The following is a 15,034-nucleotide window of genomic DNA, read 5'->3' as shown; positions in this document are numbered from 1 at the left end:
GTGAAATTTTGACCTGAAGGTTACAGCAGAGCTTTTATGTTTACTGGGGTCTAAATCGTATTTCATTCAGTAATAACCTGCATTGGTGGTGTGCTTTTCACAACCGCTGCCAGAAGTCACATTTGAGCAGTGTCTTTGGAAAAAAGTGCTCTCTGGCTTTATTGTACAGTAAATGTTACATCAATGGTAAGAAATTAGTAATTAGTTGACATTGACTAGTCACTGTCACTGGATAATTTACGGGGTCGACTGAACCATCGAGTACACTGGTGGTTACATGTTACTTCAGACACCTCAGCACCTGAACTCTGATGGATGTAGCTGTCGTATTGATGTCCAGTTGAGAGAGCATGGACTGGAGGATGTGGTGGCTCTCTGTGGAAGACTGAAGCTGGGTACAATTTCCATAAATTAAGGTAATCGTCCAGATGCCGCTTTATCGAATTAAACCTCATATTAATGCTTTAAAGAACTTTCTGTTGGAAGTGAAGGTGTAAGAAATTGAACTCATTGCTTGCGATCCACTAGGGGGCGATGTTTTCAACATTTTGTTTAGGTTACCGATAACCAATTCATGCTTTTTGGTGGAGATACATATTAATGTACATGTTCCTGTGTAACCAAACTTGCTGTATAAATGCCTAATATACTCGGTGAAACGATCAAAAACAAACAAAAGGAAAAGCAGCCAATTCAACAAATTTAAGCGTTAAATCGTTGGACAATTAAGGCATACTTATGTGCACGCGGGGCCTTTAAAAATGCACAAATGTGAGCAGTACATATGCATATCGTCAAAGACTCCACCTTTAAAATGAAGGAGGTGGGGCTTGACTTGGTCACCTTTAACAGATGGAAGTTTATTCCTAGTTAGACGGCTGCGCCAGGGGGCGGAGGCTTCGCCCAGCTATTAACCCACACTTCAGAAACTGTATTTTACGTCGGTCGGTTGACAACTCCGCTTTCAGCAATTACATTGTGATTCAATTCTGTTTGGCTGATTATGCCGTAATGTGAACAGGCACCTAATTCTCTGCATTTCGTGCAGTGGCACTTGGAACCTGACGGCTTCGAAAAAATACGTTTAAATATACTGATTATACTTGATATTGGCTTGGTTGTTCGGCAGTCCTACTTATTCATCCAACTTAAAAAGCGCATTTTCGTTTTTGGATCGGTGTAAACTTAGCGGACTGGAAACATTAGCAGTGCAATCCGCATTCCGCAATGCCGGGCTTCGATTACAAGTTTCTGGAAAAGCCGAAAAGACGATTTCAGTGTCCTTTATGCATCAAGACGATGCGGGAGCCTGTGCAGGTTTCAACGTGCGGACACAGGTTCTGTGATACTTGTCTGCAAGAATTTCTAAGGTAAGTGCATTTCAAATTTCGTTTCTGTTCTGATAACTCGTCAAAGAAACCGAATCATTATTATTCTTATGTAAAACAATGGTCTAGACTATTGTAGTGCGTAAAAGATTAATCAGAAATTGAGATTCTAATTTTTTCCGTTAAGTGTTTATCTTAAAATATTCAGATGCAATGACACTTTGACAAACAAGGTTTTTCCTGTTTATTTATAGACGTTGATAAATAAATTAACATGCCGGGTCGAAGGTCTATGTCCTGGAGCAGGACGCGCAGGCTCACCTGGTCGCAGGTTCATCTGTGACCCCTATGGTCTGCATCTTTCCAAATCAGAGGACTAAACAAATCCGCCAGAATTTACTGGCAATAACAGCACATTAACAATACAAGCTGATTGTTATTTAAATAATAGTTCTTTGTGGTAACTCATGAAAGATATTTTGTGTGCTATCGATGTCAGCAGCACCTGTAGGCATACTTCAGTTATACATAACAGGTCATCGCTGTCAAAGCACAGATTTTAAATTCATTAGAATAATTAAGTTTTAATAACAATATATCCAAACGAATGCGTCTCGAATATATATTTATAAATAATTTCATTTTTTTGCTGTTAGACGCTGTCATCTTTTACTCCTTCTTTACGCCTTTGTTCATCTGGCGCATGAGCGCTGTGCTTGGTACTCAATTGCAGAATAATTAATTTGTATATTTATGTTGACGAATTTTTCAAAGCCATTTGCTAAGATTTACTGCTGCTTTTTCTGAATTTCAATTATTACCTAGTTGTTTAAAACGATTATAACTTATAAACTAATTTATAAACGATTAGTCCTGAGTGAAATATCGCGGATCTTAAAGTAACATATTTTAAAGAAACAAACAAATTACAAATCCATTTATGTCCGTAGATGTCTCTCGGTACCGGAAACGTGGAAAGTTTTAATTTGAATTGCAGCTAGGAATGAGAAGTTGTCTGAAAAGTCGTGTATAGTCTGCGCATTAACCGTTTACATGTGTAATTTCCGGGAGCGATTTATGTCAAGTTTTCACAGAGTATGCAAATCCATTTTTATGCATGTTTCCACGTAAGAATGCTGAAATTACAATTACACGTTTTATGACACAGGGGAACTTCCTTATTTGGGTTGTGTACATTCAAAATCGGATTCATGGTATTGTCGTTTGCACGGGTGAGGGGCTGCGCTGCGGGCGCTGGGTGGTTATAGGAGCCTGGGAATCGGACTGGGAAACATGTTAATCATTATGTGGTGCTGGGGGCAGAACTGGGTGTGTACTTTGGGGGGGGGGGGGGACTTTAGCTGAGAGCTGTGGCCCAATAGGGAGAACGGCTGTGCCCCCACATTTGCAATTGCTCAACAGACATTTTTGTCCAAAGCGTTGCACATGTGAGAAAAAGTATGGAGTAGGATCAACTAGTGTCACCGGAAGAGTTCTGGTTAGAGGCCTTGTCCAGCGATGATTACTCTGGGTGTTGTGGGATTTGAACCCACATACTTATAGGTACAGACACAAATATTCACAGTGACTCATATACCACCCCTACTCCCCGAACCTGAAAGAGAGATACAAACGCCGGTGCTGAAAATGGCCAAAACGCCGGTGCCTCTGACTGTGCGTGCTGTCTGTCTGTTTGTTCCCTGTCCCACGGCCTGACCTGCTGCCTTGCAGCTCTGAGAGTTTGTGGCCACATGGCAGTATGCAGGGCAGCTAGAGGGCCGTCTCGCACCAAAGCGAAGCCTGTGATTCTCTGGTCTCCAGCACCAGTGGTGTAAAGGTCAGCGTGACACATACGGGTCAGTTTTCTGACTCGTCTCATCCTGCTCAGGGTGGTGGGCTGCAACCACAGAGACACACAACAGCATAGGAGAGAGACTGATATTGGAGGGGACACAGCTTAATTTTAAATACAAAGATCTGTTTACTGGGGGGGGGGGTGCATGACCCCTCTGCTGCCCTCAGTTCTAGATGTGTGCAATTTTCTGTCCATGTTTTTATTTCTACATGTTTGTGTGTGTGTGTGTTTCGTTTTTATTGTGTGCATGTTATTCTGTGTGTGCGGATTAGGTCTATATTACTTTTTGGAGACCAAATGTCCCCCAGAATGTAGTAAAAACCTTTTTTTTATTTTTTTATTTTCTTTTTTGACATTGTGGGGACCATTTTTGTGATTAGAGTTCTCCACTTAGAAATGAATGGAGAGTCCCCACAAAGATTTCATTACACCCGTGTGTGTGTGTGTGTGTGTGTGTGTGTGTAAGTGAGTGTATGTGTGTGTGTGTTTCTGTGGGTGTGTGTATTTGTCCTTGGGTTTATGTGAGTTCCTATGTATAAGTCCACCTTTTGTTTCTCGTTTTGTGTGTTTGCTTGTGTACATGTGCTTCTTCTGTATTTATACATGTTTTTCCGGGTATGTTTAACTTTCCAGAAAAGACATTGCAGGGGTGTATCAACAGGGCAAACAGCTTCATTTGCCTTTATGGAAAAGAAAATGGAAGCACAAAAACTTTCAGTTTGTTAGTCAGTTTCGTCTGATTTTCTGTTTGGGGTTGTGGAATATTAATTGCACTATTATGGAAGTCAGTCTAATCATTCATGTGGGGAAATTCTGCTGCTTCCCACCAGCTGCCTGGTGTAAAATCTAAGTTTAAATGACTGCTCTGTGAGATAAGCTCTCTCGCGACAGGTGTCCGAAACACATGATACTCTGCTTCCCGCCCCTTGGGTCTTGGGGTGGTGAAACCCGACTGCAAAGTGTCCACCCTTTCTGATCTGTCAACCTCTGACTTGTATGTAGCTGGAAGCCGTGGTTAGAAAGTGAAAACACAGGCTTTGCATGTTATTTCTTGATGGTTGTGTTGCAGTATTAAATATAGAGTATGTTTGTAAAATGCGTCCAGTGTCTCTCTCAGATCCCTGCACAGCCCAAACCCAGTTCGGACCACTGGCGTTCAGGCCCTACCCAACCTGAGCCCGGATATTAATGGGATTTCTTCAACCCAAGCCCAACTTAAACCCAGCACCCATTTTCACTACATGATATTGTGTTGGCTCAAACATGCTAACACATGCATAATAAACACATGCTGTCTTATGCACAGATGCGATATTTCACAAGGATAACTAGCCAATTAATGTTATCAGATCAGAATTGGTTCCAGAATGGTCATAACCTATACCTTCAGAATTTTATCCTGTATTTCCACGACGTACCTTAGATAGATATCGTTATACTCTGACACTTGCATGAAGTGACTTCCATTCTTTCTTATTTCCATCTTTTACCATGCTTGGCATAATAAATGCAAAATAAAGTTGAATTCAGGCCTGATCTAAACCTGATTGATGCATAAAAACTGGCCTGAGCCAGTCTAGATCTGCCAGTGAGCTCAACTCCCGTCGGGTTTGCAGACCTATACCCTAAACCCATTGATACCTTTCTTGTTTTAAAAGCTAATAAGCTACCTGCCTGTTAAAGAAATGTATTAATCTGACAGATGGTGGTTGTAAATTGAGCCTTGTCCTAACAACCTGGGATTGTTACAGGGTTATTATCGTTAACAAAAAAAATAAGAAAAAATTATACAGATGCTCCTCTACTTATGAACTTTCAGACATACGAACGAAGAGGACTGCAATTCCAAATTGTTTTCCTTGGGCTCCCGTTTCCTGTCCGTAACATCTTTTTTTTTTTTTCTTTTTCTGAGCACCAATTCTGGGTTGTACCACTTTTGGCCGCTACTCCCGCCGCGCAGCAGCGTAGTGTGCGTACTCCCAGCATCCTAGTTCTTTGTACTTGCGTATACCCTTAAAATTATGTTGAATGACGACCTATGAACATTTCAAGTTATGAACAGCCTTTCGGAATGTATCTCAGTCGTAAGTAGAGGAGCGTCTGTATAAGCAAATAAGATTCAAAAATAAATAAATAAATAAAAAACATCTAAATGAAAAATACTAACTTCTTCCAAAACTAGCAAAGAAAATAACAAACATCAAATATATTTTACCGTTTTTAAATACCATTTAGCTAAACTAATGATTTGTATATCTTGATTTGTATATTTATCTATGATTTGTAGGCCTATAGATTTGTATATTTGTATATCACATGTTTTGTCCATTTTGAGGAAATTAGCACGTAACATGCGCTGTGTATTCATTTAGAATCCTCTGAAGATCAGACATAAAACAGCTTTTCAACTTTCAGTCTATCCCTAGAAATAAAATTACTAAAAGTTAAAATAGGAATATATCTTAAAAATAAAAGCTAATAAAACCGCACTGAAAACAAACTAAATTGGAGCCAGTTGCAAATTAGAGAACAGACAACCAAACTGTAGATACTAATGGCACTTTAGATCATATGTCAAGCTTTGGGTGTGCAGATACTAAAATTGACTAATAAGCCAGAAAAAAAGGGGCAATATTTTGAAATCTCCTTCTGTGAGTGTTTTGTCTGCAGCCTGTCTGGAGTAAAGTGTCAGTGCTGATGACTCACTGCTGTGCTCTGCAAAGAATTCACGGCTTCAGCCAGTCTCCTTCAGAGTGGTTTCTAGGGTAGGTGCTGTGAGAGGGTGACACCGGACCTGGAATTGGGGAAACGAATGACTAAGATATACTTAAAGATTTCAATGTTTCAAGATCTTTATCAGTCATGTGCAACAGGTGCATTGGAATGCTTCCTCGTTCAACCACTAGGATACCAAAGTTCTAAACAATGCAGACAGTATAAGACAACACAGACAGTGTGAAACAACACAAGGCACAAATAGTCTGAAGAAGTTCAAAAACTAGACAATACTGCATGCTGATGAAGAGATTGACAAAGTGTAGTAACAGTGTAGAAATGCATGGGCCATGGATTGATTGTTTGACTGTCACAGGTAAAGTGGTTGTTAATATGAATATGTTCTTGAATCTGGTCGTGAGTGTTGTGATGCTGCAGAACTGATGTGAAGAGCTGATGGCTAGTCTGCTGAATTATAGACTGAACTGTGTTGTGACAGCATTCCATGTGGAGCAGGGTTTGTGTCTGCAAGCACATGTATAGTGTGAGTCTAGTGCTGGTGGGAAGAGTGTCGACTCGGCAGATGTAAGGTCACAGTTAGCAAAGGTTAGAAAAGAGAGCATTAGTGATGAACTTCAATTGTACATGAGAAATTAAGCAGTTTAATTAGTCCAAGGCATTTTGGAAAGACAGTTATTCTGTACACACACAGGTGAGCACACTCCCACCAGCGGACAGAGGGCGCGCTTCGGAAAGTATGTCGCGTCAACCACCTGAAAAGCAGACAAAAATATCTGTGTTTGTTTTAAAGCCCAGAAAGATACGCTACAGTGACAATACCTGCACCCCAAAGCTGTAAACTTAGGGGAAACACTGTATTGTACTACAAATTAACAAGTACATGGACACTACTTCTGTACTTAATGCAAGTCCAACCAATTGAGAATTCCAAGGCCTCAGCAAAGATGTTGATGAATTGGAAACAACAATCAGATGGGATACAATAAAAAATGTGTATGCAAACTAAATGTAGAAAGAGCACAATGGAAATGAATGGCACTGTGGCCTGTAATGATCCATCCCTGGGTCCTTTCTCTTTGTGAGGTTAAACTCTGCCTCATCAGGATACATGAATTCAGATAAATAGATAAAGTCAGTCTTCATTGACTGCAGGTCAAAAAGTCTCTGGAAAAGTAATTTTCTAAAGCAGGCCTATTACTATAAATAGAATATTACAGTTTACTGTACACAAATCACTTTATGGAAAAAGGTCTTGTACATATTGAAAACACAACTCCTTTACTGTGATACTGTTGTGTTGAAACAGAACACACATTCATAACATTCTGGCTGTGTTGGTTTGGGGAATTGAAAAGCAAATTTCCGAAACACACTCAGTCCTTTTTTTTTTGTGTGTGTTTGATTGTTTATTAAATTTCCAAAACTCACTAAAGCCCACAGAAATTTTCTCGAAAGGAAGCCTCGTGCAATTTGCTTTTCACTTGTGTAACTTTCAGTTTTTGTCTGTTTGGGTGTTTGAAAAAAGCTATAAAATGATGCTGTATTATTTGGGTCCATAAGGATTAGGAACTTTGAAACTTCCAGCTGTAGAATGACTTTCTGTCATTCTAGGCTGAATGAATTCTTGATTGTCGTGTTGATTTATATGACATGTGGATATGGTGCGGTGACTATGGAATGTTAAAAAAACAAGCACCATTCCCTAATAAGCAAAACAAATACACTTCATAGCAATACTCACTGTTCCTGTTAAATTTGCAGTATGCCATAAACTTACAACATGCCATGACATTTTATCACCTTATGGTTGTGATATATATGGTTGCATTTTGGGTTGACCAAAAATCCAGTGAAAGATTGATATGGGGGGGGGGGGGGGACTGTTCCAAGTCTCCTCCCCTTCAGCAGGATTTCCGCATGCTTACCTCGAACTCTGTACAGTATCAGATGTGCAGTATTTTAACAATGCCGTACCTCAGCTCGGTAACAGCTCAAACCAGGAAGCACGGAACTTAGCGTGAAAACTGGCAACTCTAAAGACACATGACCAGCAAGGAAACAGACTGGGCACATGCAGTAAGCTTGGAAACTACAGCAGCACCTGCTGGCTGGGGACAACTAGCCAGTGTTAATGGTCATTAGCATGGACTCCACGATAGCTCTTGTGAGACAGACTGTAATTGATACATTGTAAAGGCTACTGAGCAGCGGGGTGAAGGCTGATTGGATGACTGGTGTACAGTATTTGCTTGCTACTCGGTGTGCAGTTTCATTGTTTTGGACTGAGGTGTCAGGTTTCTACTGCATCTTGGACTGGCTCTTCAGCTTTTTCTAAAGACTGCTAGCCCCCCCGCCTCCAAGCCACCCTCCCCATTTATCCCCTGTACTCAGCTCTTCTCTACAGCTTTTAAGATCCACCCTAATACTGAAAAGGTTTGGGTTTCACGAGGACCAAAGACACGACGGCGCACACTCATTCACACCCCATGACCGGGTCATCAGGTTGATGTGTGAGAGAGCAGAGCACAGGTGATGAAGATGAGGGTAATGCTGATGGAGATGCCGAAAGCAGCAGGGACTCAACACGAGTTTCTACATTGGGTCTAGTGATTAACCTCCAGCATACTTTTCCAAGATTTGATCCTCCCATCTGTCTATCCCAGGAAGCACGAGACAAAAGGCAAAAAACCTCCTGGATGGAAAGCCAGTTAATATGGGATCAGAAGTTCTGAAAGCCTTGCTCTGGTCATTCTGCGGCCTTTTGGAGCTGCTCAGACCATCATACCAAAAAATGGTCTGACCTCTTTGCATTCGATGCCCATCTACGTCACCTGCTCCTGGGGGTGTGTTATCAGATGGGATACACGCCAATAACGTCTGTTTTTACAGCACACAGTGCCTGAAGTCCACATAAAATGGTAAACACAAACTCATCGTAATGCAGTGCTTCTTGAAACAGTCCTCGGGGACACTTTGTAGCAGAATTAATGTTACTTTCCGAGCAAACTTCACAGACTCCTCTTCATGTAGTTGTGGTTGATTGATACTATTCTGGAATGACACCCTTTCACATATCACTGTGTCACTTTCATTCCAGCCCTGTCAGTCTTTAACCTTTAGTTAAATGTCCATCTCCTTCACTGATAGTCAGGGGTTACAATGATTGTCAGTGTTACACCAGACACTCACGCACACATGCTTGCCGTTTCTCATTACCGGTGTGGTATTACATGGCTTTATAAGGACTCTGTATTCTGACAAAGGAACTCTACAGTCTGTATCTGATTGACTGAAAACAGAGGATTTTTATGGAAAGGGGGTGTCTTTTGTCCAATTAATCGCTAAACTATGTGCTTCACCTCTCAGGGGGTCCAAGAGATATGAAAATGCCAGCATCAAGAACGCCTTTCTTTAATTTTGTCCAGTGACAAATGGTGGGTAATATATCCACATTTGCTGCAGTAGGATCCCTACAGGCCATGTTTCAAAGACATGACCCTTGACCCCTGACTTTATCCCTAACGAAGAGCCATATTCAGGCAGTTGTCAATTGTTGTCTTGATTGTCAGCTAAAGCAACTCAGACTTGGACCCAGGATTCAAAGTGCAGAGGCTAGTCGACACCTTGACATCGTATGTCTGTAATTTGTCTCCTCTGTACATCGCTTTGGACAAAAGTGTCTGCAAAATATTTCAAATGTGAATGTAATATTTAGTTCCAGTTTCTTAGCCTCCTAAAACCTTAAGTTAGGCTTTTTTCCTGATTGGGCTCAGCTGCTGTGTTGGGGAGGGGGGTCTTTTCTATAGGAGTTGGGTGCCCTTTGCGAGCCGTGTTCATTGATACAATGACCAGACTATCTACCCAGAGACAGTGTTCTCTCTAGTGTCCCCTATCTGGCTGACAGTCTGGTGTTTTTCCACTATTCCCCAGCTGGTCAGCAAGCTCCTGTCCTCTTTAGACTTTAACAGGACAGATTTAGCACAGCAGTGTTCTGTTGCACCTCTTTGAGTTGATTCCCCAACCTTGGTATCCCCGAGGATCTTCACTGTGGCTTTCTGTATAGCGCCTCTTCCCCATTGGCTGGTTTTTGGTTGTCCTGTGTTTGGTCTTCTCCACAGGCCAGTAAATGCCCCCCCCCCACCCCCCATGTCATTCTGTAACCAGAATGACCGGTTCCTCTTGTTCTAAGGCCGAACTGCAAGGTGAAAAATGTGACATGGCATTTCATGTGGGTTCTGCGTGGCGGGAGAGGCTGCAGGGCTGGGGAGCAGTTTTGGTTGCGGTTTCGGTGATGTTCAGCATCCTGGGTTCTGCTTGCCATCCCCATTTGAGATTGGCCACATTGATAACATGGACCCACAGTCCAAAGCCTTTTTACAGCCATTTTTCTAGAGGCAAAAAAAAATTGAAAAATATCTCCATATCTCTGTTGTGGTGTACACTTCCCTACTCGCCTGCGTAGCACCCCCTAGGGGAGCAAGCATGGCCTTTCCTTTCCCTGATACCGGTACCCCTGCTTCAGGCCCGATAAGATCCTGTATCCTGTGTCCTCCCCAGATGCTAACACGCTAACGTTGCTGATGGTACCCGAGAGAAAGTGAGAACAGCGGGTGTGGCCGGCAAGGCCAGTGCGGCAAGGCTAACGGCCGACGTGATGATTCTCATTCACCACGATCTGTCTGTGTTTTCGCAGCGAGGGAGTGTTTAAGTGCCCCGAGGACCAGCTGCCCCTGGATTACGCCAAGGTAACGTCTGCTAGCGCTACCCCCTTGTTGTCCATATTGGAGCTGGTGTCTGATCACCTACAGTCAAGTGAAGCGTGACTCCCTCTGCCCAGCCGGTGTGTCTAACACCCCTGACTCACTCGTTATGGGTACAGACCGTGCCAGTGAACTGCGTCACCCGTACTTGACACAATGTTCCAACGTGCGAGTTATACACATACACATACGTGTGACCCCTACCCCCGACCCCTGTGGCCTTCAGATATACCCCGACCCAGAACTGGAGCAGCAGATCCTCGCATTGAACATCCGCTGCATCCACAGCGAGGAGGGCTGTCGCTGGACAGGGCAGGTGAAGCAGCTGCAGGTATTTCAGGGCTTGGGGGGGAGGGGTTATTACTCAAAAAGCTCCACTCAGGGCGGACTCAGTCACTGCTTTGCATGTGTGCAGTGAGCTGTCACTGGGATATAAACTGCACCGCCTTGTGTCGTGCTCACCGGCGCTCTGTATCCCTATCGCCTCCTCCTCCTCCTCCTCGGTCCCCCAGGGCCATTTCTCCACCTGCTCCTACAACGTGATTCCCTGCCCCAACCGCTGTGCCACCAAGCTGACGCGCCGAGAGCTTCCGGCACACCTGCAGCACGACTGCACCAAGCGGCAGGTTCGCTGCGAGCACTGCGGCGATGACTTCACCGGGGCCGCCTACGAGGTGAGGGGTAGGGTTAACACCCGGGGGGGGAGTATGTCTGCTTCCACTAATCAGGTCTTTGGGCTATGGGCTGGATTTGGGAGGGGTCCCCATGATGATTAAGAATGCAGCATTGACTCGTTTTCACATTGTGTGATTGGACCCCCGCCCCCCACACAGGAGCACCAGGGAGTCTGCCCCCAGGAGAGCGTGTACTGTGAGAACAAGTGCGGGGCGCGTCTGGCCAGGCGGTTGCTGGGGCGACACGGCGCGACAGAATGTCCCAAACGGACGCTGCCTTGCAGGCACTGTGGGAAGGGCTTCGTGTGGGACACTCTGCAGGTCCGCACCGGCTCTTATTCTACATCGATATTATCAGTATTATTTTCCGCTGTTTTTCTGACCCACGATGCATCCTGATGCAACAGAACCACCAGTACCAATGCCCGCAGTTCCTGGTGTCGTGCCCGCACCAGTGTGGGGCGGTTAGCCTGACTCGAGAGGAGCTGACAGCCCACGTACGGGATGGTTGCAACACCTCCCAGGTGATCTGCCCCTTCAGGGAAGCCGGCTGCAAACACAGGGTGTGTCTAAATTTTAAAGAATCGGGGGAGACAAAATGTACCTGTACCCTCGGGCTACTCGGGTGTTGAAAATTATACATTATTAAGTGGCGTCGGTTTGCATTTAATCTCCTGCTCCCTGTCGCCCCCTTGTGGCAGGGCCCGAAAGTGGCCATGAGTCGCCACCTGGAGGATATGGCCAAGGCCCACCTGAACCTGATGTGCGGGATGGTGAACCGCCAGCGGCAAGAGATCCTGGAGCTACGGAGGGAGGTGGAGGAGATGTCTGCCGGCCGCTGCGGAGCCTTCCTGTGGAAGGTGGCCGACTACACTCGGCAGTTCCAGGAGGCGCGGAGGCACAGCAACTCCGAGTGCTTGAGCCCGACGTTCTGCAGCCATCGCTATGGTTACCGGCTGCAGGCCTCCGCCTTTCTGGATGGCAACGGTAGCGGCGAGGGCTCATTCCTCTCTCTGTACATCCGCGTCCTCCCCGGCGAGTACGACAACCTGCTGGAGTGGCCGTTCCCGGGACGGGTCACCTTCTCCCTGCTGGACCAGAGCGACCCTTCCTTCTCCAAGCCCCAGCATATCATCGAGACCTTCAACCCCGACCCCTCGTGGAAGAACTTCCAGCGGCCGCGAGCCGGGAGGCCCACATGTGACCCGACGGACGAGAGCGCCCTCGGCTTCGGTTACCCCAAGTTTATTTCCCACGAGGAGATCCGGAAGAGGAATTACATTCGAGACGACGCCATCTTTCTGAAGGTCTCTGTGGACATCCCTCAGAAGATCATCGCATAGCATGTGGTATGGAGGAGAGACTTGAAAAACACGGGAGAGGCTTGAAAAAAGGCAGAAAAAATCACCAGGTAGCTTCTTTCTCTCTTGGAGACCCAGAGCTTGTGTTGAGAGTGTCCAACTCTCATTGGCTGTCTAGAAGTGTCCAACTCTCATTGGCTGTCTAGAAGTGTCCAACTCTCATTGGCTGTCTAGACAGGAAGTTGCTGCGCAGCCTTTCAGCTTGACTTGGCTGTAATGGGCAGCAGGGGGCATCCTGCTTAGCTGCTAGGGGACCAATTTTCTCGGCCCATTTTTCTCTCTATCCTCAAGGAAATTTGAGATTAAAAGCCTTGGAAATTTGGGTGTGGCCAGTAGTTTTTAGTATTTTGTTCTCGGGTTCAGGTGAAGCGCTATAGAAATTAGAATAGGAGTAGAGAGGGCTTGACAGTAGTAGTGTAAATGCAGAGCATTCGTGTGAACTGATCTGAAACGGGAGCTCCGCTTCTACCCACTCATGCCGGCAGTCAGTTTTCTGCTGATCCACCCAGCACTGGTGACCCACATGAAGCAGTGTGTCACACAGTCACTAACCCAGCTGCCTTCTGCTCACTGGACCAAAAAACCAGTGACCTCCTTTTCTCCCTCCTTTGTTTGGAGCACCTCCTTCCACGCGCATTTAGCGGCAAAACAGTGTCTAATAGTGTCAGTGGGTGGTTCTGAAATGAGGCTCTTCATCAATGTAAACAATATTTATGACCCCAGTCAGAGGAAATGCTCCTCCCTAGTGATACAGAAGGATCATTTTTGCTGCCAGTCACGCATTAAAGGACAGACTCCTGATGAATATTCATAAATGCAGCCAGGGATTGAAACCGGACACAGGAACAGGTGTGGGTGGAGCTGGGAGTCTTGCTGATAAATCAAGGTGAAGCCTGCTTGAAAAATGGTACAAGTGAAGGACGCTTCGTTTTTAGGGCCTAAATGTTCAGCTTTTGAGGTGCATCTTCTGGCAGTCAGAATTTAAAGGATACATTTATCCAAAGTGGTTTTACACAGTGGATGTTTCAGATTTGAGGTAATGTACTAATCATGGACCAGGACTTCCTGTCGACCAGGACTTCCTGTGGTAACCTGTGTGGCTCCACCTCTTGGCCAGGCTTCCAATGCCCCAGGACAGATGAAGAGGTCTCTCTCTGTCCTTGTGTCCGGTCATCCTCACTGCCGCCCACTGGATGCCGCCGCCCAATGGACAGGTGACGGGGGAGGGACGTCTCCCTATTAAATGACAGATGGTCACTGATGCTTCAAGCTGGATAAGCAATATTACAAAAAGCACTTTTTTTTTGTCCGGCCAGCTAATAGCAATTCCGTTTTGGGTCACAGGTGGACTGCCTGCTCGACAGGTGGGACTGGAGCAGGAGATGGGATAGAACTGACCCCCCCCAGCTGTCATTCCAGGCAGGCCTGTGGAACATGGGAGCTCAAAAAGCCAAACTTATAGAACATAAGGGGGTGGCTTTGCCCCGTACTGGACTCGGGGGGGGGGGGGGGGGGTAACTATATAAAAACTAGGCTGGATTTTTGCTTGTGCTTGTTAGAAATCCTGGTTGGAATATTTCTGTGATCGGCAAGCAACGTTCTTGGATGAAGGGAATTAAATGTGTCACATGTACGTGCAAGGTTTTTTTTTATTTTATTTATCCATGAAGGGTTTTTGTTCTGGGAAGAACAGGAATCAACAGAACCATTTAAAAGTTATTAAACCATCTGTTTCTGTGAAGTGTTTTTCCTCCAATTTTTTGACTTGGAACGAAAGACGATTGTGTTATCATTGATCTCTGAATCCTCATGAAAATAAAACATTAGATTTTATATCAGGCCTGTGCAGTTATTTTCTGTCGAGGGCAAATCTCAGCTTCACAGAGCGTCATATTTTTTTGGCGAATATTTTTTATTCACTTTGGATTATTTTCATGTCTCATGAAAACTACAGTAATAGTTTTGATAAATTTTGCTGCTTATTTATTATTAATTCAAAGAAGCTTGTGGGCAAAAATCTGTTCACTATACTAGACTTAATGTGAAAAAAAAAATGTTGTTTAAAGATCACGCAGGCTAGTAAAAATGGCTCCGTGGGCTGAATCTCACCCACAGACTGGCTTTTGCCCAGATCTGTACTGCACTCTGCCAAGATATCGGTTCAGCTCTTCTTCTGGAGCAGATGTTCCACTTCAGCGGCCAGTGGGGGTGTTTGATACGCCGAAACCCGGCCTCCGTTCCCACCCCCCCATCAAACCTTGCCTCCCCTCACCTCTTTAGCCTGTTCGTTCACACAGATTTAAAGCTTTCTGAGCACCAA

At 44.8% G+C, this 15,034-nt stretch overlaps 1 protein-coding gene across 2 annotated transcripts; it reads left to right on the top strand.

Annotated features, from left to right (window-relative positions):
- Nucleotides 1–871: 871 nt before the first annotated feature.
- LOC111833059 (TNF receptor-associated factor 4-like) lies at nucleotides 872–14,222 on the top strand. Of its 2 annotated transcripts, none has more exons than XM_023790971.2 (7): nucleotides 872–1,370; nucleotides 10,613–10,664; nucleotides 10,906–11,010; nucleotides 11,192–11,353; nucleotides 11,513–11,674; nucleotides 11,761–11,877; nucleotides 12,055–14,222. In XM_023790971.2, the coding sequence occupies exons 1-7, from the start codon at nucleotides 1,228–1,230 to the stop codon at nucleotides 12,694–12,696; spliced, it is 1,383 nt and encodes a 460-aa protein (XP_023646739.1). In that variant the 5' UTR covers nucleotides 872–1,227; the 3' UTR covers nucleotides 12,697–14,222. The 2 variants fall into 2 exon arrangements, with proteins under 2 accessions (XP_023646739.1, XP_023646738.1); XM_023790970.2 differs by having other exon boundaries at nucleotides 11,761–11,916.
- Nucleotides 14,223–15,034: the final 812 nt, after the last annotated feature.

The sequence above is a fragment of the Paramormyrops kingsleyae genome, chromosome 18, assembly GCF_048594095.1.
Source record: "Paramormyrops kingsleyae isolate MSU_618 chromosome 18, PKINGS_0.4, whole genome shotgun sequence".
In the NCBI taxonomy this organism is placed as follows: domain Eukaryota; kingdom Metazoa; phylum Chordata; class Actinopteri; order Osteoglossiformes; family Mormyridae; genus Paramormyrops; species Paramormyrops kingsleyae.
Note: the sequence above shows the minus strand (reverse complement) of the source record. Positions and strands in the feature narration are given on the sequence as shown.

Coding starts and splice junctions, on each gene's coding strand:
- LOC111833059 (XM_023790970.2), top strand. CDS start 1,228: ATGCCGGGCTTCGATTACAAGTTTCTGGAAAAGCCGAAAAGACGATTT. Junction 1,371..10,612: donor TGTCTGCAAGAATTTCTAAG/GTAAGTGCATTT, acceptor GTGTTTTCGCAG/CGAGGGAGTGTTTAAGTGCC. Junction 10,665..10,905: donor TGCCCCTGGATTACGCCAAG/GTAACGTCTGCT, acceptor TGTGGCCTTCAG/ATATACCCCGACCCAGAACT.